Below are 24,229 nucleotides of genomic sequence, written 5' to 3' on the forward strand. Positions count from 1 at the left end.
ATTTACTTGTGTACCAATATTGGTAAATCTTGCATCCTTTTCGCATCATTTCTATGGCTACTACATCTGAAGGAAAAACAAAATTAGGTGCTATGATTTGCTGGTGCTTCATCGTAATCAAAGGTGGGAAGTACAAAGCATTTCAGATCATCGTGTATTAACTGTTGTTGTATAGACCCCCCTGAATGAATATGAAACGGTGGTGTGTGGGTGGCCTAACTAGCATTATCTTAGAAAGAAGAGACTTGTTGCATGTATAATTTGTTCACATTTCATAATATTTTTTTGGCTACATAAAACACAAGTTCATCTTCACAAAAAGAATCCAGTCATATTCGTTCGTTAATAACGAGACCGTGCAAAAAGATGGATTTAATTTGCCCACTGGTGGAGATAGGGAAGAAGGGGCATAAGGAAACACGTCCACACGCTAGAGACAACATTCTTTTCACGGATGCACTTAGCCAAGTCTCGCTACTGCTGTATTCCTCGAAACCCAACAAGAGTATATTGGTGAGCTGCCTATCTACTAAGCAAGCAAACACCAATTTCGAAAGGAACATTGATGGCATCCAAGTCGAGATAGATTCTAAGAACTGGAGCAACTCGGGAGACCAAGAAATCATGTGCTCATAGGCTCGGGGCTGCTGCTGGCCAAGAGGATGTCTAGTAGCGAGTTGTGTGGCTCCAGCTCTTCATGCCACAGGGGGAGCGAGTCGCCGGTGTAGAAGTTCTTCGTAACACCATCAGCATTGATCTGCAAATCCACAAGCAAAATGAGTGCAACAAATATGAGCTACGCTGAGGCTGCAGAAATTTTTAAGTAACCACGAACTACTTATGCATGAGCTGAAGAATTGAGACTTCTCCATAGAACAAAGAACACTGAATCAACATCCATTTGTTTAATGGTTTTAGCAACAACCAACTCGCAGACCAATCAATCAGTTGATCTAATAGATTTGGCATTTTCCAATGAAAATGTGAAAATCAATTACACTAACAAAAGTCAGCAGGAGTTTCTTCTTGAAACTAGCTATGAAGGGCATGGTGTCAGATTCAAATAAACACACTTTGCAAAAGCTCAAGGTAACAATTTGGGTTGCTTAAACAATTATTGTGAAACCATTAGAAATGAAAAGTTATGCAGATATGCCTTAGAAAACAAAAGCACCACGATTCATCTTTTTGGCACCCTTCTAATCAAATACAAGGGTAGAATCTTTAGCAGGAATCCATAAAACCTTTGCACGAAAGTTAGTTTTGTATGATATACATAATGAAGATACTCACAGTAACAGTACGCACAACACCTCCACTGGCCCCATCACGTGCAATAGCAAGAGAAACTGCCTTCACCACTAATTTCTGCATTTTGGAAAAACAAAGCATCATAAAATCACAAGATAATTTCCTGCTGATGATAGTTAAAACAACCAAAAATTGTCTGCATATAACAGTGCAACAGACAAGCAAATGAAGAAAGATTAATATTTACCATAAATCATTCATGCAGGAACATTATCATATTAAATCAGCATCACTTTAGTAATTCCTGACAGGAAAGATCTGTACTTCTTTTAAATCAAAATCATGATTTGCCTACAGTTGGTCTGAACAGAAATAATTTCTAGAGAAAAAAGAAGCAGCAGCTGTTTAACCTTGGTAGGTTTAACACTTAAAGCTAGTTGGTTAATTACATTTGTTCTTTCAGTGTTCCCATCTTCCAAACAGAAAGCCAAAACATTATGTAAAAGTTCAAAGTTTAATAAACTGACCAGCAGCATATACTAAAATTTGCTATTTAACTCCTTTCATAGTTCTGAAGGGGAGGACAAACAGCAAGTATATTAAACAATGAATGGTAACAATGGAGGACAAGTAATAAGAAGGTTCTGATTCCACCTGGTTTATTATAGCCTTATGTAAGACTTCTTGTTATATCCTTTAGGAACATAAATTTACAATCTTGTACTTCATCAATAGTAGATTGTGGATATGTGCCTAGACAAGATAGTACAACAATAAGAGATCAGTTCATGAGCACTCCCTTGCTTGAACTTCAACTTGAATAAAGAAATGTCTTGTATGCTTAACAAGATACAAAGTGCCTTGAAGTACCCGTCATCTAGAATTGCCCAAACATCCTGAGCAGCAAGGGCAACTAACCAGACTGATCCTGCTAGAATTGGAGATCTAGATCAAGAGTATTTGATGTGGTGATAATAAATAGCTATATAAGCTGCCACCTACTCAAGACATCTGACAGAATTTGATCTGTAATTGTGTGATAACACAGGAACAAGATCTTTTGCAAATCATATTGACACTAGAGATATCAGGCACAAAAGTCAATATTTTGCATACCTCTGCTTCATCTTTGCTCATTCCTTCCTTCCATGCTTGATCAAAGAAACCATAAAGATAGGTTGAACCAGATCCTGTTATGAGTACACATTTATATTCAATAACAAGGTCGACCAATGGTATTACGAAAACAAGAACAAGGCACCATTACACAATATCTAAATTCTAAGGCTAATGACACTCAAAAAGCTCAAAAACATTCATAAAACAATGTGCTTTGACCTTCCACTATGTGTATCCTGCTATTTACTTGACTAAAATCAGAAATGCAGAAAGTCCCCAAACATAAATAATAAACATAGACCACAAATTCCTACAATGTTTGATGTTATTGTCATTTAGTTTAGGCGCAACTGCTCCATCAGCCATTAATCCTTTGGCAATGCATATTGATCAAGTGGTCTAACCTCAAGTATGTATGCATATATAGTGCATGTAGCCATGTACTAGTAAATCACTAAAATTTAACATAAAATATTATTAGACACACAAGCGTAATCAGCAATTTTAGCTATGTGAGTAGGAGTCCAGCATTATTTTACCATCTGACAAAAGCTTTTTGGTTATTTGTCAGCAACAATGTTGTCATTTCAAATGGTTCATAAAAATGAACCATATTACCAGTGACAATCCTATTAAAGTTGGTTATTTGTCAGCAACAATGCGAATTTATCTAATCTATTATAAGAATGTTCATATTAAAGTAGCCCAATCCTGACCGTAGAATGGATCAGATCAAAATTGGGGCATGCCTTACAGAAGGACTAATACGCCTGGATTTGGGCTGAAATTGTCAAAAAAAAAAAGTTTCTTAATATTCTCATGAGCCCACTATAGGGATCCATTTTCAGCACTTGTGAATGGCATATCACACAAACTTTTTGCTTGCAAACTATAATGATACTGAATTTTCAAAATCAAGCCCTGCTTTGCAGCATAATCAGTATCCAAACTTTTTTGCTTGAAAACTATAATGCTACTGAATTTTCAAAATCAAGCCCTGCTTTGCAGCATGTAGTATTATATATGAACTATGCATTATGCAAAACGAAGCAAACGAGAATAAACATCCATTTCAAGAACACTGATTGTGATACACACCTCCAATAGCAAAAGGTTGCTTCAAGATTGTCCCTCCAAGGGGCACAGAATATATTTGACCTCCTTCATACTTATCCCATCCACCAACAATGACACCCATTTGCAGCATGTTCTAGAAATGTTCATGACACAAGTTAGACAATGTATATACTATGTTGCGAAAAATAATTAAAAGCAGAAATACAAAAGAAAATGTATGCAGCTAATATAAAAGGATCAGTCAGTTCAATATTTCATTCAACTCCTTTTTCATGGATAAGGTATGAGACAAAAACTAAAGCAAAAAATAGTAATAAGAGGTCCCATATTTCATATTATGATACAGCAAAACACATGGAATGGTTCAAAACTGCATAAAAGGAGACCCAGTCTAATATCAACTTTATTGGTTTGGCATTTAGTAATGGCACAAGAAGATAATAATCTCACAGGTGTATAGTTACATGATATACCTCTTATCATACCATTGTTTATGTAAAATAAATAAGTACCATAATTCTAATTTATAATAGATTAACACTGACAACAAAAATAAAACTTTTTTCTATTACAGAAGTAAAATGTTGATACCTTGTTTTGATATGACAATAATCTAACTAGATTAGCTGCCACCTTGACTGTCGCAGGCTGCCCAAGTTGAATTCTGAAACAAATATGGAAGACCAGTTAAACCAAACCAGCATTACAGCAATAAAAATAATCAGCTAAACCTCTTCATGGATACTTGGTGATAATCCTTGAAACAATTCAAAGAATAGAGTTTCTGTTGATAAACTAATTTCAAATTGTAAGCTCCACTTGATAGCTTATGATATAAATCCTTACTAGAGTTGTGAAATTAATAAAAAAAAATGGTTTGAAGTATCTATTAAGTGGATTTTTTGTTAAACCAGAAAGAGAAAGAAGGGAACATTGATAAACTCACGTGTGTTGATGAAGGAAGTATCTGACATAATCAGAGATAACCTGGGAATCAGCAGCCTGAAAGGAATCACGAACTTTTAGTAGCTTGCTTTCGTCAAGAAAAAAGTCAGAAAACTAGGTAGACTAAGTAATGATGTCTCGATAAGTAACTAATTATTCCATAGTTGATGATGCTTGTATAAGGAGAAGCCTTAAGTTACCAAGCAGCTTGTAGAAGGAGAAACCTTAAGTTACCAAGCAAAAAGCGGATATTGATTAGCATATAAACTACAACAAAAAACAAAATCTTCTGAAATTATAATGAAACAAAAAGAATATATAATGCATCATAGGGTTAGACCAGGATTTTGGTTTACTCAGTTTTAATTAAGTATATTATTTATTATTTTATCTAATAAGTTTCAAGTTTATCTTTTCTTTGACAGGTAAATTAGGGCACAACTATAGATCTTAGGGTTCTAATTGGAGTTTTTCCTTAATAGTTGACTTAACAGAGATGGAAAACAAGTTTATCTTGGGAATTTAAGAAAAGGAAACGGAGATTAAATGTTACAACAGATTGAAATTGTCTTGAAGCCAGGAGAGAATGCAGCTGATACATACAATGCAATTAGCTGCCTGATTGGCCTCCATATATGTTGTCGGACTCTTGTTGTAATCTATGCTCTTACCACTACCGCTCAAAGTTATGCCTCTTGACATCCAGTATTTGTCTTACAGATGGTCCAAATATAATTTGTTGTCTAAAATATAACAAATTAATAATATGATAACAAACACCACAGTATATCAAATGCAAGTAGAAACAGCACAGTTGAAAATGGAGAGAAGATTACTTAAAAATAGACATCATCTGCAACTGCATTGTAAGGTCCCAAATATAAGAAGAAGAAGAAGAAGAAGAAGTAGAAGAAGAAGAAGAAAGAAGAACTACTAAGCATGGCCAGGAACTAACGGAATTTAGCTTTATAAACACACTCATAAGACCATATTTTTTTCCATACACTAATATGCTCAAAACTATAACTGCATCCAACAAATAGTTCAGCATGGCATAGATAACATTTGCATTGTCATTTTGGAAAGGTTAAAACCATCGTAACTACATGTTCCAAGATAAGTCCTCTTTACATAGTGATCCACTTAATATCCACAGAATATATAACACAAGCACGAATTCTGTTTCTACCAAGATTACGAGAAGCAACACACCGAAACTCACACCGAGGGAAGGAATTTCAATAATAGATCAATCAGACAATTAAAGTTTCTCTAGTAGTAGCAAATCGACCAGGCGCGTACTCACGACAAGACAAAGGAAAACCTATTAGGCTGTAAAGCAATGTCAGGAAAACCGATTCCAACACCAATCGTGTCGAATTGATTTGCCACAATCAAGAAACGAAACCAAATCAATCACTAGCAAGATGCGATCTTGATGCATGCGATTCGCGCGCAAGAATGTAAAAGCAAGAATTACCGATCCAGAACGGCAAATGTAGACATTATCCGTCAGCTGGGTGATCTTATCCGACGCCCGGTTGGCAACGTACATCCCTGTGGGCAAAATCCAAACACGTCAAGAAAGGGACAAAAACAAGAGAAAACCTATGAGAAACCCCACTAAATCCGAAAGAAACAGTTGCGGTAAACAAAGATTTCATTAATTTTCTCCTCGCGTAGGCTTGGACCTGTGCTCGTCCTGGAATCGGCGCCGAGGACGACGCCGCCGTTGTATGTGACACCGATGATGGTGGTTCCCATCGAATGGGGCGCACTGAGATCAATATCCATCGCAGATATCTACGGCTAGAACAAGAAACGAGAGAGGAGGACGAGAAGGCCCAAACCCTAGAAAGAAGTCTTTACATCGAGCCGAGCGAGACATAAAACGATGACGCGACGGAGAAACGAAAGCCATCCGTCACGTAATGGTCACGTGATAGATAGGCCGGGTCTACTGTGGTCAGATAGACGCCCAAACCCGGTCGGTCAAAAAGCGGTTCGGGTCACCATATATTTGAACCCGACCCGATTCGTCCCGATCGGGCCCATAACATTCGGCGGTATGGTTTCCTTGCATGTCCATCTTCTTGAGCTCGGGTTGACGGAGAAGGTTTCCCAACGATGGCATGCATTTTGACGATAGAAAAGTAGACGAGTTAATTCCTTTATTTTATGTACTGTTGTTACATGTTCTCTTCCATTTTCCATGGTCAACTTTTCCATCCTCTAAAAGTCTACTTCGATGGGCAATTGATATGAAGATCATTGTAGTGTTTAGCATCAACATGTAGGCATCGATGTTAGTAAATGTTGGTTGGTTTATCTTATAAGGAAATAATAAATGCGGTAGAAAGTTGTTAAGAGGCTCAAGAATGATGGCAAGGATGACAAGCTTTGGTTGAGGCTATAGAAGGTGGAGTTGTATAGCATAAAGAATAGTAAAGAAATTGATTTCATTGTTATACGTTGTAATTTATGCATGTTACGAGATGAATCAAAATCTTAAATCAAAAGTAATTATAATAATTCTCTCTGTCTAACTTAGGGATGAATACAATAGTCAAGGATTTGTGTAGGTGTACTTCCGATCAAAATCACAGATATGAATTGGTGCGAACATAATCATCCAACATTTATTATTTTCTTATAATATATATTGGGCCCATTGCTATGTTGATTTTATTGTTGTACGTTATAATTTATATATGTTACAAGCCCAATCGATGTCCTAAATTAGAGGCAATTATAATAATTCTCTGTCTAGCTTAGATATGAACGCAATAGTCAAGGATTTATATAATGTGTACTTCCCTTAGTTATTGTGATTATAATCATAAGTATGAATTGGAGTGATCATAATCATCCAGTATTCATTATAATCCCCGTAAGATTCGTGTTCCATCAATCTTGAAAGGTTGGTGAGTAAATAGTCGGTGTGATAGTGACTTTGCAAGGAGTTAAAGAATTGATCTGTTTGTGGATGTGACTTACATTATTAAGTTTTTTTTTTGAGAAATCTGATCATGAACAAAGTAAAAGTCAAAGACTATATAATTTATCATTGAACTAGCAGATAGATAATAGCACCAACATTATCATAATGTTTAGTTGATGGGGATGATTATGAAATTTAAAATTCATGTAGCAAGTTTTGCACCCAATTAATCTTAGTAGGGAGACTATGATACTCGGTCTTTGTAGAAGATTTTTTTTGTTTTTTGAATATAAACTAATTGAGTTGGCTCTAAGATCATTATGATTCCTTGCTCGATCAGCATCACAAAAGTATAAAGATTTAATAAAGACTCTTTAAGAATTAGAATGACATATATTAAAGTATTTTTCAAGTAATAAAAAATTTACTTGATTTTACTTTAATAATTTGATAATATTTGATGCATGAATTGAGATAATTTATTATTATAGATAAAATATCTACTCTAGTTAAAAAGAGATAATGTTGGACACCAAAGTGTAGAGTAATAAATGACAGCAACGTTTAGAGGTGAGCCATCGTGAAGTTTCAAGGGAGATGATGTGAGTATAGGATTGAAAACTTCTTTAGCATCATTCATCGTAATCTAGTCAAGTAAATTATGTATGTAGCTGTGCTGATGAAGAGTCCCCAATGAGAATGGTACTATCTCTACAATGAACTAACATCCTTTTGGAGAAAAGTATTAGAGAGGGTACTTATGAACTGATATACAAAATTATTCCTACATGATATTAACAATGTATTCCAAGGACTCTCACTTATACTGTTTATAGGCAATAATCTCTATAGTTCATTAACTACGACTTTCTTATACAAGTTAGTAATGTTGAAAAATCTAGGAACATTATCACATATGCATATGCAGTATAAGAACAAAAAATAAAAATCTTAAATTTCTCAAAAGATATTTATCGTCGTATGAAGATTAGTGAGCAAAATCTATGAAAACCATCTGTTAGATAGTTGTATTACCTAGGGAGATCATATTGCTAGTCATAGGTGCCCTACAAGTCAATCACATGAGTGATTACACGAATGACTTGACACGTAGTCTTATTGCTTATTATTATTATTTGATATTTTATCACTTTATATTTCCTATTGCTTGAATATATTATGATGTCTATGGATTTATGCAATGGGAATCAGATCATGATAATGAGATTGATTCGTCTTTAAATATAAATCTTAAATAATCACGGTCATAGGTTACTCGAGAGGGACATCGAGATAACCGGACAGACCGGTGTGTTGTATACTCGTCCATATAATAGATGCAGCTGGTCTCATAGCTGCTCATGTGGGGACACTATAAATACAGTACAGGTGCTCATTAGAGAATGAGTTCACTGATTGATCCGCTTACAGAATGTTGGATGATTGATGATGCCTTATTGTTAGATAACGATTCTGTGGTCCTAGTGGTGTACCTGGTCCTTAGACTTGAGATACCAAGGATATCTTGTATAAGTACTTCACTCTTTGATACCGGATTTATAGGTCTGGAGGTTTCAAATTTAGCACAGCCGGTCATCGAGAGTGGTAGCCAACCTTACGTAGACTATTAAGTGTCGATAGAAGATCATTTGCTCTCGGTATCATGAGAGGAATATCTCATTTGTTCTTACTAAGATAAATCCCTAGCTAAGATCATTCGGATTGAGAGAGAAAAAGTTCTTAAGGAGAATCCGAGTAGAGCGATACTCGAGTAGAAACCATATGGGTCTGACAACATATGCTCGGTATACGGTCTTTGGGATATTAGATGGATGAGGGACTATAGGTATATGGTAACTGAGGACATATAGGTCTAATGGATTAGATTCCCTTGTATTGTTTGGGGACTGCGGTGTAATGGCCTAGTACGTCCGCAATCGATGAGTCGAGTGAATTATTATAGAGATAATAATTTATTAAGTCATAAGGAGTTCTGACAGGTATGACTCACAACCATCTCGATATTGAGCCTAGAGGGTTATACATATATGGTAGGCAATACGATGAGTAGAGGTTCGGATATGAGATTTCCACCGAAGCCCCTATCTTATTAGACATCCAATAAGGCCCTGAATTATTGGATCCTATGGATGAGATCCAATAAAAGCTAATGAGAGATTATTAGATATAGATCTACTAATCTGATATACTTCAGTAGTTGGATGGAGATCCAATACTCAATAGAGCATGATCCATTAGGGTTAAATTGATAAAGGACCTCTATAAATAGGAGGGAACTAATGGTTCATAGGCTAAAGCCTCTTTGAGTTGTCATCTCCTATTCTCCTTCTCGAATAGCAGGCCTAGAGATTCGAGGAGCATCGTCGTAGCCTTGCTATGTGGATCACCACTAGAGAGGAGGACGCTTGACCTCCTTCATCATCTCCTAAAGATCTATAGAGATTTAAGGATACACGATCTCCTTAAGTAACACAATCTTTAATATACGCAGTTTTAAGTTCTACGGATTTTATGTACCAATCTTCTCACGACGATGAATACATTGATGAAAAATTTGGGGATTTTGTTTTTCATGTTCTTTCGCTGCGCATGTGAGATTACCCCCCAGATTTCCCTATACATATATCCCTAAATCCATGCAGATTTGTAGGAGTGGATAAATGAGGTCAAGCATCCTCCTCTCTAGCGATGATCCACATAGTAGGGTTGCAACGATACTCCTCAAATCTCCAGACCTGCTATCTGAGGAGGAGAAGGGGAGAGGAGAATAGGAGAGGTCAAGCATTCTCCTCTCTAGCGATGATCCACATAGTAGGGTTGCAACGATACTCCTCAAATCTCCAGACCTGCTATCTGAGGAGGAGAAGGGGAGAGAAGAATAGGGGGTGACAATTTAGAAGCCCCAGCCTATAAGCCTTTAGTTCCCTCCTATTTATAGAGGCCCCCAATTAATCTTAATGGATCCTACCCTATTGGGTACTAGATCTTCATCAATTACTTAAGCCTCTTAGATTAGTGAGTCTCTACCCAATAATCTCTTATTATCTTTTTTTGAATCTCATCTATGGGATCTAATAATTCAGGAGCTTATTGGATATCCAATAAAATATGGGCTCTAACGGATAACTCATATTTGAACCTCTAGGCCCAATATCGAGTTAGCCGTAAGTCATACTTATCAGAACTCCTTCTAGCTCAATAAATTATTATCTCCATAATAATTCACTCGACTCATCGATTATGAATGTACTAGGCCACTACACCTAGTCCCTAGACGATATAGGGGAATCTAATCGTTTGGACCTATTTATCCTCAATTATTATATACCTATAGTCTCTCATCTATCTAATATCCTACAGACCATATAGTGGGCACAGTGCTATCTAGCCTATATGATTTCTCCTTGAGTCTCGCTCTAATCGAATTCTCCCAAAGAACTCTTTTTCTCTCAATCCGAATGACCTTGGCCAAAGATTTGTTTGAGCAAGAATATATAAGATATTCCTCTCATGATCTGAGAGCGGATGATCCTCTATCGACACTCAATAGCCCTTGTAAAGTTGGTTGTCACTCCCAAAAATCGGTTGTACTAGATTTGGAACTTTCAAACCTATAAGTCTAGTATCAAAGAGTGGAGTACTCATACAGGACATCCTTGGTATCTTAAGTCTAAGGATCAGATATACTACTGGGACTACGGAATCATTGTCTAACAATAAGGTATCATCAACCATCTAGTATTCCGTGAGCGGATCAATTAGTAAACTCATTCTCCAATTATTACTTGCATTGTATCCTTAGTGTCCCCGTACAAGCAACTATAAAACCAGTTACCTCTATCATATAGATGGGTATATAACACAAAAGTCTATCCAGTTATCTCGATGTCCTTTTTGAGTAACCTATGACCAGGATTATTTAGGTTCTGTGTTTAAAGATGAATTAGTCTCATTATCGTGATCTCATCACGAGCTGATTCACATTGTACAGATTTATGGACATCACAATATATATGCATATATGTAATAAGTAATATAAAGTGATAAAATATTAAATAATAATAAATATAAAGAATGTGTATCATATCACATGTATCATTACTCACGTGATTGGCTTAGAAGATACATATGACTAGCAAGTAAATAATAAAAAATCATCTATTAACTTTATTAGGCACCAAGAGCATGGTATATTGAATTACATAAATATTTAAAATTATATAATTTTGTCAACCCAAAATATGATTTATCATTATTTATTGTCCGCAAAGGCAAGATTACTCTCCTTTTATTAATATATACAAGTGACATTATAATTACATTGAGCTCTATTGATTTTATGCACCAGTTCATAAGTGTACTCTCACCATTCTTCAATATACCATGCTCTTAGTTCATTAAGCTACTTTCTTGTTATAGAGATAGTACCAATCTCATTATTATTTTTCTTATCACAACAAAAGTATATATATAATTTACTTAATAAGACTAAAATAGATAGTGATAAAGAAGTTTTCAATCCTATGTAAATATCACCTCCCTTAGTTTCATGATGGCTCATCCCTAGTTGATATTATCCTTTATTATTATATACTTTATGCCTTATGATATTCGAGCCATATATTTCATTTATAGTCAAGAAACTATCTTAATTCATACATTAACCATCATCAAATCGGAGTCCAATTAAGTGAATCATTTATTGCTTAAAAGATATCTTCACTTATGACCTCCTAATTCATAAAGGATCTTCATTAAGTCTTCGTACTTTTGTTGATGTGGATTGAGTAAAGAATTATGATGATCACACCTCTACCTCTATCATTTTTCTTGGAGTCAACTCAATTAATTAGAGTTTAAAATAAATAAAAAACTACTACTCGATTTTCTATGCAGGCCAAATATCATGTTATTGCCTCTATTAATATTGAGATTAATTAGGTGCAAAACCTACTATTAGAACCCATGTAGATTCTAAGCTTGGGGTTGATCTCTTTAGGGGATCGATCTCCTTAGAATTCTATAGGGATTCCTTCCTCTAAGTTGCTGCTCAAAGGCTGTTATAAAGATTCATCTATTTCTTATCAAAAGAGGATGAATATATGACTATTTATAGGGCTTCTAAACCCCAACTTCTAATAGGACTCCTACTCAAGACTCCTAATAGGACTCCTACTTCTAACAACTCCTAATGATTCTCTAAGAAGCAACCTCTAAACTAATCATATTCTTAGCCAGCTTCTTCACCTCTGTAATAACGATCGGCTAGGTACGTTTTACATGAATACCCCTTTCAATTAGGACTCTCTTGGCTAGAGTCCTAATAGACCTGTCCTCTTCAAATCAGTCTTGTCCTTGAGGCTAATGATTCATGAATTCTGAGAATTTGATCTTCAAGTTGTTATATTTTTCTCAAGTGGCATCTTCTGCTGGTAGGTTCATCCACTATATTAGTACTTCAGTAGTGGGTCATCGTCATCGAGTCACGATCCGTCGATCAATAATAACACTCGGTTGGGTTTGAAGTTCTCTTTAGGTAGTCATATTTGGTATATAACTTTGGGTTGTCTCATTTTATCCCAGCTTGAGCTTTAAACACAACACATGGAAGACTGGATGGATTCGAAAGCTAGCGGGTAAGTCCAATCTGTATGCTACCACTCCGATCCGCTCCAAAATTTGGTAGGGTCTATAGAACCGAGGTGAAAGCTTCATAGATGCTATGGTCTGGATTGATGTTTGCTTGTATGGTTGGAGCCATAGGAAGACCCAAACTCCTACTAAAAATTCTTTTTCGCCTTTGTGTTGATCATATTGTTATTTCATTCTTGCTTAAGCTGCAGTGAGATTATCTTTTAGTAACTTCAGTATTGTGTCTTTGTCTTATAGTTCCCTATATACTTATTCTACTTTAGAGGTGCCCAACACATATTTTGAGATCACAAGGGGAGGTCGGTCATATATAGCCTTATAGGGAATATATTTTGTGGATGAATGATAAGTTGTATTATACCACCACTCAACCGAGGGAAGCCACTTGTACACTCTTTGGGCCGGTCACTGGTGAAGCATCAGAGGTATGTCTCCAAGCACCTGTTCACTACTTTAGTCTAGCCGTCGGTTTGTTGGTGATACGTCATACTTATTTTTAATTTAGTGCCCTGCATCTGGAATATCTTTGTCCAAAATCTACTAATGAAGATCTTATCACGATCACTTATAAAAGATCTCGACATCTCATGCAATTTTACGATATTCTCTATAAAGATTTGAGTAATACTAGAAGCGGGATTACGAACAATGAAAAAGTGAGCATACTTTGTAAGGCGATCCATCATGACAAAAATTATACATTTTCCTTATGATGAGAGAAGCCCTTCGATGAAGTCCATTAATATATTAGTCCATATTGAGTCTGGGACGGGTAAAGGTTGTAGTTTTTCAGGACTTGTCACTGTCTCACCTTTATGTCGTTGACATACATCACATTGTGTTACAAATTCAGTAATAATATTTTTTATCCCTATTCAATAAAAATTTTGCTTAATTCTCTTATAGGTTCTAAAGAACCTAGAGTGCCTGGCCGCAGGTGTGGAATGCATCTCTTGAAGGATAGTCTTTATGTAAGTAGAATTTGGCACAGGCACCATACGTCTCTTATAGCACAATTCTTTTAAGTCCCAACTATAATAAGCCATGTAGCTTGGTGTTTCCTCTAATTTTTTTATGATCTTACTGGTCTCCAAATCTTCCTGCCATTCTCTCTTAATATCCTAGAGGAAGTTGTTGGTCGAAAGTGAAACGATCGAAAATTCAGCTTGCTCGGGTAGTCGTGAAAGCGCATTTGTAATAACATTCTCTTTCCCCATTTTATAAGTTATTTCATAATCAAATCTAAGAAACTTTGTTACCCATTTTTGCTACTCGGGGGAAGATATCTTCTGCTTCAAGAAATATTTTTAGGCATTTATGGCCAGTCTTGATTTAAAAGCATCGCCCAATCAAGTACGGTCTCTATTTGGCCACCGCATGCACAATCGCGAGCATCTCCTTGTCGTAAATAGTCATCATGAGATGGGAAGGAGATAATGCCTTACTGGTATAAGTGAGAGGGTGGCCACCTTAATTAATATAACACCAATTCCGACTCCGGAAGTATCGGCTTCAATAACAAAAGTCTTGCCGAAGTCGAGTAGCACTAGTACGGGAGTTGTCGTCATTATGGCTTTAAGTTCGTCGAAGGCGGTGGTGGCTTTATCCGACCATTGGAAAATATATTTATTTAGTAAAGAAGTAAGAGGTGCATTGATCTTTCTATAGTTTTTCACGAACTTATGGTAGTAGCCTATTAAACCGAGAAAGCCATGTAGCGATTTTATGTTCCTCGGGGTCGGTCAGTTCTTCATTGCTTCAATTTTGGAGGGGTCCACCACCACACCTTCATTTGATATGATATGCCTAAGATATTCCACCTTATATTGAAGAAAGCTATACTTCGATTTTTTGATAAAAAAACATGTTCTCGCAAAATCGTCAAAACAAGTCGTAAGTGTTGAAAATGACTTTCAAGAGAAGGGTTGTAAATAAGGATATCGTCGAAGAAAACTAGTACAAACTTACGAAGATAATTCCAGAAAATATCATTCATAAGGCTCCGGAAGGTGGAGGGAGCATTGGTGAGACCAAAGGGCATTACCAAAAATTTGTAGTGGCCGTTGTGTGTTTGAAATGTAGTTTTTGGTATGTCTTCTTCACACACTCGTATTCGATGATACCTGAATCGAAGGTCTAGCTTTATGAAGACTCATGCTCCCTTTAATTCATCCAGCAATTCATCTACTACTGGAATAGGGTATTTGTCCTTGACGATTATGTCGTTGAGAGCTCGATAGTCAACGCACATTCGCCATGTTCCGTCTTTCTTTCGTACGAGGAGCACTGATGAAGAGTAGGGGCTGCAACTTAGTTGAATAACTTTTGTATCCAGCATCTCTTTTATAATCATTTCTATTTTATCTTTCTTGAGAGGTGGATACCGATATGGCCGAGTATTTGTTGGAGGTTTGCCCGAAAAAATTGGTATATAATGATCATGCCGACAGGCAAGAGATAGGTTGCGTGGTTCGTCAAATATATCTGAAAATTCAACAAGCAAAGGAAGTAGGTTTGAGTCTTCAAATTCTATTGGCTCTCCCTTAGTTTGCTGCTCTAGTTGTAGCAAAAAGTCATTGTATGCTTTGTACAAAACCTTCTCCATTCATTGTGTGCAAATCGTCGTTATGTTGCCTCTACGTTTCTCGTGCAGTATCACTTGTTTCCCCTTACTGTAAAATTTCATAATTAGTTTTATAAAGTTCCAGGAAACATCACATAATGTCGTCAGCCATTCGATGCTGAGCATGACCTCATAATCATCAAGAGGGAGGAGGAAGAATCTATAATTATCTCTTGGTCCTATAGCAATAGTTTCACCCGTGGGCACCTATGATCATACTTCAAAATTCGTCCATCGACGACCTTAACGTCAAACCTGCTGTAATTCTAAATAGTAAGGCCTTCGTACAGTAGTCTTTTTGTTCATAAAATTATTAGTGCTCCCGGTGTCAATAAGAATGGTGATAGGTTGTTGCTTCAGAAGTCCTCTAACTTTCATCGTTTGCGGGTTCGCGTAACTGACAAGGGCATGCATCGTAATATCAACCGACTATTATTCTTCATCCATGACCTCTTCCTCATGTTCTTGGACCTCCTCCTCCATGTCTTCAAGAGGTTCAATCAGTAGGAGGTGACCCCTTTTGCAGCGATGATCGTGGTTCCACGGCTCATCGCGATGCCAACAAAGACCCTTTGCTGATCGGTCATGTAGTTCTTCTCTTGTCAATTTTTTGGGCAGCGAAGGATGGCTGGGAGTAGAAGGAGGTTTATATGCTGTGAGCCTAGGAGAGATTCTCATTCTCCAAGTATCTTGGTTGAGTCGTTCTTCTCGTATTCGGGCAAAAGAATTCACAACTGTCACGGTACTGGGCTGTCGCGCCTTAACCTCCCCTTTTATCTCTAGCTTGAGTCCTTCGATGAATATTCCTAACAATTGATGGTCAGTCCAATCACGAGTAAGGTAGGATAACTTCTCAAACCTGATTTAGTACTCTTGAATTGTAGAGTTTTGTAGAATCTTTGCTAGTTGGCCATTGATATTTTCATACTCCGTAGGTCCGAAACGATTCAACAGTGCGTTCTTAAATTAATTCCATGTGGGAGCCTCATGATTATATTCCAGCCAATTGTACCATTGAATAGTATCTCTTTCAGGGTAGATGATAGCAATTTCCACCATAGCATCATCCGACATTCGGTAGTAGCAAAAGTAATGTTCGGCATGCGAAATCCACCCCGTCGGGTCTCCTTTTTCCCATCACGGTAAGTCCACCCTCATACATGGATGAAGCATATCCGAGGGCTATTCCTCCTTCTCTGGAGGTCTCTCTAAACTCTCTTCTCACTGAAATTTGGTTGGACTCCGGGGTTATCCAATTCTGAATTCTACAAACAAAGCGCGTAATTTATCCTCTAAGCATGATTCAAACCGTGATTCAATCAGAGATTCCAATGCTTCAAATTTGATATCAATTGGATCTTGAGAAGCCATAGCATATGCCCATAGATCAGAGATGTCTCTGTCTTTTTTCTATTGATGAGTTAATAGCATGGGGTAGTGGAAGGTTTAGAAAAATTGAGGATCACGGAAAGGTACTGTAATAGATTTTTACGTCTAAAGTGTAGCAATTTGGACGTAAAAGGTTAGTAGTTTATATTGAGATTTTTTTGATGAAATCAAAGGAAAATATGCTGTTAGGAAGTATCAAAGCTGTCATAAAAATTTTGTAGAGATTTGGATAGGAAAAATACAATAGCAAGATCAAACAAACTATGTTATGCGGTTGGAATTCTATAGTGCATCTGTAGAGATAAAAACTTTGCGAAGAAAAGTTTATGCGGTAATATAGGAATGATTTTTTTTAGATTTTTGAATAAGAATAATTAAATTACAGCAGTAGTAAAGTAGAAAACCATAACCTGTTACAATTCATAGGGAGATCAAAAGATGATCCGCGGTGGTGGAGATGATGGTGGAATTCGACAATGATCTTTTAAGCAATTGTGGGAATTACTTTGAGCAACTGTGGAGGGCTAATGGATGGATTTTTGAATAAGGATAACTAAATTATAGTAATAGTAAGGTAAGAAACCAGAACCTATTGTAATTCATGGAGAGATCAAAGGATGATCCACGGTAGTGGAAATGATGGCGAAATTCGGTGACGACCTTTTAAGCAATTGTGGGAATTGCTTTAGGTAGTTGTGGAGGGCTGATGGATGGTTGTGGAAGGGTAGCGAGACGCCAAGAATGCTACTCTGATACCAAGTATTAGAACCCTTACAGATTCTAAGCTTAAGGATTATCTCTTTAGGGCATTTACCTCCTTGGAACTCTATAAGGGTTCCTTCTTCCAAGTTGTTGCTGTAAATATTCATCTCTTTCTTATCAAAAGATGATGAATATATAACTATTTATAGGGCTTCTAAACCTCAACTTATAATAGAACTCCTACTAAGACTCCTACTCAATTAGAACTCATACTCAAGACTCATAATAGGACTCCTACTCAAGACTTCTACTTCTAACCAACTTCTAATACTTCTCTAAGAACCAACCTCTAAACTAATCCTATCTTTAGTCGGTCTCTTCACCTTTTTAATAGAGGTCGACTAGATAGATTTTACATGAATATCCCTTTCAATTAGAACACTCCTAACTAGAGTCCTAACACCTACTACGTGAACTTTAGATTTCTCAATCATCCCTTCCAATTATATATTGTGATAACATTTGTACTACTTATCTATATGCTAATCTAGTCTTTCACTATCAACTTTCATTTTGTTTCTAATCAGATTTCTCAGCTTTGTTTAAGTCACGTCCACGTAGCTAAACCACTCGCAAACTCTTTAACAAAGTCACTGTACACCAACTATTTACTCGACATTGTTTTAAGATTGGTATACAATTATGAACACCAATCATATATATATATATATAAAATGTTGGATGATTGTCATCGCACCGATTCATATTTGTGATTATGATCGCGGGAGTAAAAGATTGGATTAGAGAATAATGCATTCACAGCAACTAAAGGAAGTACACCTACACAAATCCTTAACTATTTAATTCATTCTTAAGCTAGATATAGAGAATTATTATAATTAACTTTGATTTATGATCTTGATTGATCTTGTAACATGTATGTATTATATCTTGTAACACGTATAATTTCTATATATCCCTACTATTCTTTATATCTGAACTCGGAACGTAATGCTGACTATTTATAGAGTGTGCAATAAGTTGTAATGACTTGAGCCTTAATAATGAACATTATCTTTCTCCATAGCCCTTTGATCTTTTTATTCATATGTTTGGCCTTCATTGAGCTTCATCGTGGTCTGAGATCTCGTCCGATGTTCTTTGTTTACTACATCTATCTGAACTTCTTTCTTTTTATTCGGTTTCGACTATGTCAATCGGAGTTGGAAGATGTCGGTGTTGGTTTGCATGAAAGGAAAGAAGAAATCTTGACGGTCGAGCACGAAGGAGGTATTGCTGGACGATGAGCCCGCAGCAGGCATGGTGGTTCCCAAAGGATGCTTTGTTGTGTACATGGCGGACGAGATGAGGCGCTTTGTGATCCCGTTAAGCTACCTTCGCCTGTTGACGTTCCGTTCGTAGATGGAGAGAGTGGCAAAGGAGTTTGGCTTCCACCATGTTGGCGGGCTTCAGATCCCATGCGAGGAGGAGCACTTCGAAGAGCTGCTCAGGTTTTTGGAGGAATTGAGATCAGCGAAGACGATGAAGAAGAAGACCAAGGATTTCATTATGACCATGCAGTATATCAAAGAAAAGAATGATGACTACACATGTGCATAGATTACATAGACAAACAAACTTCATGTATCAGAAGGACCTCTCTCTCTCTCTCTCTCTCTCTCTCTCTCTCTCTCACTCATAAAAGAACTTGTCAGAAATCCGAGGTCATCAAGTTTGATAGATAGATGATGGGTTGTCATACGACTATACGAACATCATCATGTTTCATTTCCAGGGTTCAGTGCTACTTGGGAAATGACAATGGACTCACTAACATCAGCATGACCAGCTTTGGTTAAACGGGTTTGAGTGAACATGTAATTATGGAATAGGTAAAGACTGTATTTTATATATATATATATATATATATATATATATATATATATATATATATATATATATATATATATATATATATATATATATATATATTATCGTAAGTGTTATTTGGTAAAATTATATTTTTAAATTTTATTAAATATTATTATGTGATAAATTTATCCTTCTAATTTTTAAATATTTATTCAAAAATAAATAAATATTTTTATTTAAATTAATAAGAAAAATAAAATAAATAAATAAATGATAATCTTACAAAAAAATTTGTACGAGCCAGATATATAATAAATAAATAAATATATTAAAATAAATATTTAAAAATAAATAAATAAAATTTTACTTTATAGAAAATATAATCATATTGACTTCCCATTAAATCAAGTCGGTAATCTTATGACTTTAAATAATATCATAGGATATTTTAAAAATTTTAAAAATTATTTATAATAACATCTCACGAATATTGAAATGCTAATGCTATCTCGAGATAGCATTAATATTTGAGCATTTACAATATAGCATCTACACGAAATGTGATTTAAATTTTCAAGAATAGGTCATATCATATCTCAAGTATGTTCCCAAATACACCTTTAGCCATATGTTGGTCTCCATCGGGCTGAACGATGATCGATCGAACTATGATTGCAACTCAGATTTCACCGAACCCGACTCCAAGATACAAATGGATCAGCTACAGTGGATTGGATCAGCATTGGGTCATGTTTGGAGCATGGAATTTAAAATAGCTCCACAATATGAAATAGAATTACTAACACAATCTGGTGAATTATAATTAGCTAAAACCCAAAAGCTTTTAGGTTTGTTCTCTAAGTAATGCTCTAGTTCTTAACATGTCATTTTTATTTTAATCAATCAAATTCACTATGGACAAACACATAAAAGAAAACATGTAACGCACAAGAAATACTTCTAATTCTTAGCATAAGTTTTCAATAAAAAATCTAAGATATTAATAAAGAAATATTAGATTATTTAATTTTAATATTACTCAATATATGAGTTTCCAAAATTAATTAATTAACATTGACTAATTCATAACTCGAGCAAATAAGATCATACTAGGAATAATAATATTCTTATCTAAATCATAGGAGAGGGAAGAACTACAATTAATGTCTGAGTATATATATTTAGCATAGTTTAAAGAAGTTAATGAAGGGCTTATGATGTCGAAGTACCAAAAGAAAAAGATTGTGAGGAGGACTCTCTGCCTTTCTTCCCAACTCATAGAACTCTCCAGAAAGAACGACCAAACCAAGTGCCTCTTGCATGGAAAGCATATCTCCCTCCTTTGTGCACTACTTTCTGCAAGAGGAGGGACAAGAGATTTCTTTATAGGAAAGAGAAGGATGAAAAAAAAAAAAAAAATATATATATATATATTAATGAGTGAAAAATAAAGCAATCTTCATATGTTTTGGACACAACATAGTGTCCGGGTTCATGCATCAGCATGATCCTTTCGCTTTACAAGGCTTGAAAGGAAGATGGAGACCCGAAGTGTCCAGGTTCACCATCATCAACCTTCTTGGGCGATTCGAGCTCCAACTCCATTGATGCCTCCAATGAACAAGTGTGGTTGGTTCCATGAGGATCCCCAGGCACATTCTTGTGATCTGAACAGTGCATCTTTATCTTCAACAGGAAGCTTATGTGATCCACATGAGCATGGCGTAGAGAGCTGCCACAGATTGATTGGCATCTGCACCTAATTGGGCATGCTGTTTGACACATCATGCAGCCAATTACAAGGATTCCCAAATGTTATCTTATCTCACAAGTGGTTTGTCTCTTCCACTTCTATCTCATCGCTCCCACTTAGAGTGAGACAACTACTACTAATTAAGTCAAGCCACGTTTAAGACACCTTTCCATCTCACTAAAATACAATGGCCACTAACTCACATTGACGATTGGGTGGTCTTACATATCTATCCTTGCAAATTTCGACAAACTTCATATCTCCCCCTAATTTTGGCTATAAATGCATCTACATTTGACGATTATATCTGTAAATATAAGGTTTTAGAGGGATGCATATGCTAATATTCAACTACGCCACGAAATATATGCACAGATATATATGCCTACATCCCACCATCACTAGTGGCATTTATAATTGGACGCAGAATAGAAGTGGACCAAATCGTTGTTAGGCCACTCAACTATAAAATCCTGCCCATTCTCGGGGTTGAATATGACATCTAACGTAAAGTAATGGAGGCATTGTCATTTACCACTTGAGCCAGAAACATCAACCATTTATGTTCATGTTGGATGCCATGACCTACAGGAGCGACAAACTTCTTAATTTGATATGTTATGACTATTTTAGGTCTTTTATCTTCTAAGGAATTCAAGATCATCAATCCTTCTCAGAAGTAGGTTGCTCTTCTTTCTAGAATTAAGACACCTCATAGAGGAAAACCTACACCAAATAGTAGTGTTGAGAGACGATATCATCTTCCATTGCAGATATTAAAACATTCCGCATTCTGATGATCATTAGCCTTCTGAGAGAAAGCTTACTGAGCATTAAGAAATCATTCTTATGTAGCTGCTGCCTTTGATGTCCAGTTTTACAAGGCAATGGATCTGAAAGTTCTACCCACCATCCACTGAGAAGAACACATCAACCTTGCTGAAGACACAAATACTGGAGCATCATCGAACAAAGTGTCGTTGCTGTCAGCCATGTCGTCTTGGTGGTGCGGAAATGGCCCCACATCCATCTGCATTTAGCTGGCCGTGTCTATAAGTACCGGGAGCTGCAACGCGTTGGTTCGCTGGAGCAACAGGAGCTACCCTAAGGGAGAGAAGTAAGGAATGGAGTGGAGGAAGAGCTATTTGGATCTCATACTGGTGCCCTTAGGCCTCCTCTTCCCCATCGTCTACCACCTCTGGCTGTGGCACAAGGTGCGGTCGCAGCCGCTGCGTACTATAATTGGAATTAACTCCGCCGGCCGGCGTTTCTGGGTGCAAGCCGTGATCAAGGTTCGTGACCATCTCTCTGCAACCTACAAAACTCTTCTGCGGTGTTCTGTTGATGACGATGAGAGATTGTTGTTCATGTGAATCTTGCCGTAGGACAACGATAAGAAGAACATTCTGGCGGTGCAAACGATCAGGAACACCATCATGGGATCGACCCTCATGGCCACCACCTCCATCCTCCTGTGCTCCGGCCTGGCCGCCGTCATCAGTAGCACGTACAGCGTCAAGAAGCCGCTGAACGACTCGGTGTTTGGTGCGCATGGGGAGTTCATGGTGTCTCTCAAGTACGTCGCCCTCCTCCTCATCTTCCTCTTCGCCTTCCTCTGCTACTCCCTCTCCATACGGTTCGTCAACCAGGCGAACTTCCTCGTCAACGTCGCCTGCGGCCTCGACGACGAGTGCCCGGTGACCCCCGACTACGTGTGCGATCTGCTGGAGAAGGGCTTCACTCTCAACACGGTGGGGAACCGGCTATTCTACGCCGCGCTGCCCATTCTGCTGTGGATATTTGGGCCTGTCCTCGTCGTCTTCTCATCGCTCACCATGGTTTTGATCTTGTACAACCTTGATGTCGTGTACGAGGAAGAGAAAGGTGGTGTGGGTGTGATGATGGAGAAGATAGGAGGGAAGGACTGCGTGTAAGCGACGTGGTGGGAAGGGTGGCGAATTGGGATGGTGGATGAATGGTGCCTTTTCTATTCTTGCTGATACTTCTTTGGTGCAGAGGGATCCATTTATCTTTAATCTGTATCCTTCATCTAAAGCATGCTCTGAAAACTTGCTTCCCTCTGGTCACTGCTACATTCAATGCTTGCTTAGTTCATACCTTGGAAGAAAGAACAGGGAACATTGCACCTTTAGGGAAGAAGGCTGATCAAAGCCCAAAAGAGCCCAAGTATGTATAGCATGTCAAAGGAGATAACTCTTGAGCTATGAGTTTGGTCACTAAGCAGCTTATTCCTCTCGTTAGTTACTATTTTGGCTTTGCAAATTGCTGTCATCTTCATCACCCTCTCTATACTTCAGCTTTTACTATGTATCATTTACTATAAGTTGATTGTGGTCAGAAAGCTTTGGTTCTCCCTTGCTGTCTTCAACAATGACACAAGTGCCTATAGCATATAGTCCAAATCAACCCCACTTGAACTTTCATTGCAGCTGAGAGTCTCTTTTGCTGATCGAAAACTCATCTCAGATTTGAACTGGGCCTCTGTGTAGCCAAATTGTGAGAAGTAGTGTTTCTCCCACAAGTCACATTTAGGTTGGCTCATGAGTCTACCTTGTCATAGGTTAAGCTGATACACACCTTTTGTCATGTCACTTTGGTGTTGCCGACTACAACAGCTTAGAAAGCCGATATGAAAAGTTAAATTTGTATCATGTGTAATCAATTATAATACTCATAAGTTATCCTTTCTCAAATATAAATCTAATTACCTCTCACATAAATTTCGAAGAAGTTAATATTTTTTCTCTTTCTCTCACTAGAGCACCTAAAGTATACCTCACAGTTTGCTATTCTGCTATTAAAATCTAGATATATATGAAACTCTAACTCTCTCTAAAAATCTCCTAAAATATAACTCATGAGT

At 37.0% G+C, this 24,229-nt stretch overlaps 2 protein-coding genes across 2 annotated transcripts; one reads left to right on the forward strand and one right to left on the reverse strand.

Moving 5' to 3' along the window:
• Positions 1 to 253: 253 nt before the first annotated feature.
• On the reverse strand, positions 254 to 6,273 carry LOC135617276 (proteasome subunit beta type-6-like). Its single transcript, XM_065117329.1, has 8 exons — positions 6,084 to 6,273; positions 5,873 to 5,949; positions 4,394 to 4,449; positions 4,039 to 4,111; positions 3,469 to 3,580; positions 2,368 to 2,441; positions 1,294 to 1,368; positions 254 to 757 (listed from the first exon to the last, which is right to left on the reverse strand). Exons 1-8 carry the CDS (start codon positions 6,184 to 6,186, stop codon positions 623 to 625), a joined length of 705 nt encoding a protein of 234 aa, XP_064973401.1. The 5' UTR covers positions 6,187 to 6,273; the 3' UTR covers positions 254 to 622.
• A 16,145-nt stretch (positions 6,274 to 22,418) lies between these two features.
• LOC103991765 (uncharacterized) lies at positions 22,419 to 23,422 on the forward strand. Its single transcript, XM_009411312.3, has 2 exons — positions 22,419 to 22,637; positions 22,731 to 23,422. The coding sequence occupies exons 1-2, from the start codon at positions 22,470 to 22,472 to the stop codon at positions 23,277 to 23,279; spliced, it is 717 nt and encodes a 238-aa protein (XP_009409587.1). The 5' UTR covers positions 22,419 to 22,469; the 3' UTR covers positions 23,280 to 23,422.
• The last annotated feature ends 807 nt before the right edge of the window (positions 23,423 to 24,229 follow it).

Source organism: Musa acuminata, chromosome BXJ2-7 (genome assembly GCF_036884655.1).
Source record: "Musa acuminata AAA Group cultivar baxijiao chromosome BXJ2-7, Cavendish_Baxijiao_AAA, whole genome shotgun sequence".
NCBI lineage: Eukaryota > Viridiplantae > Streptophyta > Magnoliopsida > Zingiberales > Musaceae > Musa > Musa acuminata.